General features: G+C 34.6%; 1 protein-coding gene across 1 annotated transcript in view; it reads right to left on the reverse strand.

Annotated features, from left to right (window-relative positions):
* Positions 1–2,028: 2,028 nt before the first annotated feature.
* Positions 2,029–5,135, reverse strand: part of ZPBP (zona pellucida binding protein) — a gene marked incomplete at its 5' end in the record, with an annotated part of 24,010 nt that continues 20,903 nt past the window's right edge. The window contains one exon of the mRNA XM_010290715.1: positions 2,029–2,120. Within this exon, the coding sequence (XP_010289017.1) occupies positions 2,029–2,120 (92 nt within the window). The remainder of the gene's footprint in view (positions 2,121–5,135) is intronic.

A 5,135-nucleotide genomic window follows, 5' to 3' on the forward strand; every position in this document is an offset into this window, starting at 1 on the left:
GAAAACTGCTTCAGCTTTATTATTCTCCCTCAAAGTATAGACACAATTCTATAAATGCCTTCAATTGAAGGCATATTCATGAAGGCATGAATCTTAAACTATAAATGCCAAATAACTGAAGAAATGGTCTGCCAACCACAGCTTTCTGTTTCTGATGTGCCACAGGAAGGTAAACATGTCAAAATGCTGCTTAACTTACATTGCTCTTGCCTTAAAAAGCTGCATTCATTTTGGAGGGTAATTCTCAAATTAATTTGCTGTCCATACTGTAGGACGTTCCATGTAACGTTATTACTTGGTATGGTGGTTTTTTAACAAAAACGAAGTCCGTATTTTCACAAAGACAGTACTGCATACTGTGCTCACTCTTTAGCCATTTATTATTCAAACTAATGCAAACTACTTTAGTGCTGTTGTGAGTGGGAAGTCATGGAGATAACACAGGGACGTGCAGTGCTTCAGCCTAATGCAACGACCCAGTGGTCTGGTCATTCCTAATTATAGGTAGACTTTAGTCATTCTGTGGATTACGGTTTATAGATTTTAATTTCTTAACTGCTAAACATTTTTTAACATGCTCTTTCCCAGCTATTTATTTACAAATGGCATTTGATAAAAAGAGCTGGTTTATATTTTCTGCTAGTTATGCTGTTTGTATTAGTGTTTGAGCAATAAACAGTGTCACTCTAGAATCCCAATAATGCTTGTTTTCCATTTTTTCCAATGCCTTAGTTGCATATGTTTTACATAGAAGTTACTTTAGTTCATTCAAATGGGAAAGGTAAATCATACAGTCTTACTAGTTACTTTCAAATGTACTTTTTTCAGTTTTTCTGTCCTTCATATCAAATTACAATATATTTGGAGGTTCGGGCTCTGTCATGTAAACAATGTATTAGTGGAATGCCCATAGTGTAGTCTCTTAAGATAATACATCATATTGAAAAATTACTTCCTAGATGTAGCACAATATTTCTTTTTATTCCTCTTTTCAGATTACAGTTCCTGAAGACATACATATTTAAACCTGTGGTCCATATTTGTGCTTGAAAAAACAAACACCTGCAAACCCCATTTTCCAGATATTGCAGAGAGCTAAAAATGGCCTTCACATCTAGTTCATTTTTATACATGAACTAGATAGATAGGAAAAAGAGCTAACAGGAGAAAAGAGTATAAACTCTGTAATATTTATCCAAAACTTTGCAGTTTGCATGGGGTATGATCTGCAAGTACAAAACAAATAGGATTTTAAACAGGATTCTGTTACTGAATACCGACTTAAATAAGGCTGTGAATGAATAAAAATGACAAGGAATGCATTGAGCCAACAACTTAGTAATTCTCAACAATCTTACAAAAGTAAAGAAGATGAGTGTCATAAAAAGTACCATGGCATTTTATGTTACTCTCTGTTCTCTTCAGGTAAGAGCAAAAGTGTTATGCTCAACGTGCTGTCTTTAACGGTGGAACAGATGACTGACCCAACTGGAATTTTACATTCTTTGGGAAGAAGTTACCAACCGGTCAGTAGTGATACTGTAATTCATCTTGAAAGCTAGTTTTTGGGATTTGAGGCTACACTGCAACATTCCTGCCCTTTCAGTGCTGGATGTACACTGTGAGCTGTTGACTATAATCCTCTCGACCAACAACTGAATGGACAGGTAGATGAAAGCTGCGATGTAGACTCCTTACACCAGTCTGCGTTGAGAGGAGCTGAGGTCTATCAGCGAAGGACTAAGTATGCAAAATAGCTCTACTTCTGTATTTTCTTCTTGTGAGTTAAATAGTTAATTGTCTCTGTTGGTATTAACCTAGCAGATACTCTAAAGGCCTTAAAAATGAAGTAGTCTTAAGTGCAATGACCTAAAACATTTTGCCAATATGCTGGTGAATCACTATTTCTTAAAAACAAGTGTATTCTGTTGATGTAACCAAAACAAACTACACATTTTTAAAATATTTATTGGCATTACCACGTTAAAATACGTAAGAGCTATTGCAAGAGTGCAGATCCCTCAGCCATTAGCACTTTGTTGCTCCATAGATCAAACTGCTGTCGCACCGAAGACAGTGAATTCCATTACTAGGATTGTATGATCCTGGGCTGCATACAACTATAGACAAAAAAACCAAGGAAAATGTGGAATTTAAGTGATAGTAATAAAAAATGTATATACATTTGAAATGTTTAGAATGCATCTGTATCTGTTTGAAAGAAGATCATAATTTTTCCAGCATTCTGCTAGTTGATAATGAAAAAAATGTATATATTTTATAGATCATCTATGTATTACACTGTATTTTCTTTTCATCACTTTTCACTCCATCTGCTTACAGGGAATCTGTCCACCAATTACATTTTAATATCGCCTATATCCAATAGTGTTTTTAAACTGCTATAGCTGCTTGTATAAGCAACATAAGACAAAATAAAGCTGAAATCTAAGCTCTGATAATTACTAAGAAGTAGTGCAAAAATAATACATCAAACCAGCAATTGGTGTATGATGCAGAACAAATGTTCACACAAAAGACTGACTCAGCATTATGCTTTTGGCAGAAAAAAACAGAATTTGAGCTATTTGGTTATGACTATCCTGAATCACACTTCAATTTGGCAATAGTAGCCTTTCGTTAGGATAGATCTTTAACAGCATTAGTATTTGGTATGCAAAGCTAATTAAGACCTTCCTTGCTTTTGCAGAGTCAGTGCTTACTGGGTTTTGCCTGGCTTAATAATGACTTCTTATTAGTCACTACTGCTCAAACCGTCAGGAGGATTTTCAGTATTTGGTTTGGTTTATCTTCATTTGTTGAGGCTGGCAAGATGCACTTGATCCCCAGTTGCTGTTATTAGCTTGCCTAGTCTTTTTTGCCACTGCTATTAACTGAACAGGGCTTTAGAGGTCTGTGAGAGGAGGAGTTCTCTGCAGATGATGTCAAAACCTTGCCCTTTTTGTACGTTAGTACAGGCAGACCAAGATGGCTTTATGGTAAAGAGAAAGCTTTACAAAATACATGTAACTAAAGGGATTTTTCAACCTTTCTGTCTGGAAAATCAATCATCTTGTGTACCAGAGGAATGATTCTGCTCTTATTATTGAAGCTTATAGGCACGCTTCTAGTAAATCCTTCAGAATTTTTGGTTTATTTATTTAGAGCAAGGTAGACTTCTCTTTCAATGGGAAAAAAAGTTCGTTTCCTAGAAGCGTCATCTGTTTGCTATCTACCAGAAAGCATGAAAAAAGAAAGGAATTGGAAGTGGGGACCTGTAGCTTATTTAGCCAGCTGCTGGAAAGTTTCTTTAACCAGTAAACTTAACATGTTTCAATCTTTTCACTAATGGAAAAGTCCGATTGGTATATTTTCACTTGGAAGATGTAGACATCTTAGCAAAATATTCTATCTTTATAGCTTATTTTATATACTTGCCACAACTTCTTAATTTGTTCTTGTGTCTCTTATAAGCTAACTAGTATTTTGTGCTCTTTTCCGATTTTCTGATTTTTAGGACTATTTCAATATTCTCTTGAATAATGTATTTCCTTTTGAACTTTCAAGTTACTATGTTTCAGTAACATAAATAATCACCATACTGTGAAAAAGAACTGAAGAAAACCAAATTAGAACTGACTGTTCAGTCTACTGAATAGTATCTAGTCAACTAAAAATACCACAGAAATCAAGCTCTGCAGAATAATAATACAGGACAAAAAATATTTCATAAAGCTAGTACAGAGTATGGTATCAAATTGTCTCTAGAAGCCCTAAGAAACATATGACATTTTGTACTGTATTAATCTCACAGCTGCATTTTATAAAAAAAACCAAAACAACTAAAACAAAAAAAATTATAAAGCAGAAAAGTGATATTTAGAAATTTTTATGATGTGAAAGGGGCACAATTGCCTATGTTAAGTAATATTTAATGGTGGATCATACCTCATGTAGCTGTTGCCAAAATATTTAATTAATTTATCCTGGAATGGTGTGCTTTATTTAGCAGAAAACAGGGCTTTACAAGCAGAAAAACATTAAAACTAAGATAACATAATATGCAATAATTTCTAAGATGTTTGTACTTATCAATTCTGTTTTTTCAAAACTGCTTTACAGAGGCAGAAGACTAAATGGAATTATTAATCAGCAGTAACTCTATGTCTTTAAGTCATTGCTTCTACAAAATCACTCAGTAAAGGGTTCTGCCTGAGGCTTATCTGGGACCTGATGAACAAAATTTTGATATGTTTTACCACTAGTGTTTTCAGCCAAAAAGATTTCTCTAAAGATAGATACATCACACAGTGACTAATCAGGTGTTTAATTGACTAATCCAGAAAGAGATTTTGTCTAGAAAATGGCAGTAGAAGGTGAGACAATAGCTCAATATTTAATGCCATTTTAATATAAAAGCAGAGGGAGAAAAAACCAATTAGGTTATAGTATGATATAAAATAACACGGGACTGAAGCATGGGGAAGAAAATGAATGCAAGTTCTAATACAGGAGATTTAGATTGGTAGATGATGCAGTAAGTGAAAGGGTTATGCTTCGTGCACAAATTATGAGATGGCAGTTTGAAATAAATGATGCGTTGTTCACAGAGCACCACACAACCTCATGGAGGAACCAGAACTACTAGAACACTATGTGAAACTAGATATGCTAAAAAATAATAGGGGAAAGAAAACAGATGTAGCTGAACATCCAGCTATTTTGCTGTGTGAGAAGTAATAGAGTAAGTTTGTTTATGAAACATGCAGAGTATGTGCATAGGGTTTTTTTATTTCTTCGTGTTCTCAGGCCTACTCCATAACCTTTTCCATTCTGTCATATCCTTATCAACACCCACAGACTAGAAACAATCACACTATTCAAAGTTTAATGTACTTAAATTAGAAAGTCTGAGTAACATTTGTTTCCATGTTCCAAAATAGAACTGGCCCATGAAAGGGTAACACAGATGGTAATCTGAGGTTTGGAATGTATCTGCGGTGATACCCTGTGACTGGTGCTAACTTATGACTGGTAAGAAATGTATTATAAATTTTTCAGAAGAGAAAAAAGGAACCCAAGAAACCACAGAACACCTGATCAGAATTCTGTACTATGTAAAGGATTCAGGAATG

The sequence above is a fragment of the Phaethon lepturus genome, unplaced genomic scaffold (assembly GCF_000687285.1).
Source record: "Phaethon lepturus isolate BGI_N335 unplaced genomic scaffold, ASM68728v1 scaffold5617, whole genome shotgun sequence".
In the NCBI taxonomy this organism is placed as follows: domain Eukaryota; kingdom Metazoa; phylum Chordata; class Aves; order Phaethontiformes; family Phaethontidae; genus Phaethon; species Phaethon lepturus.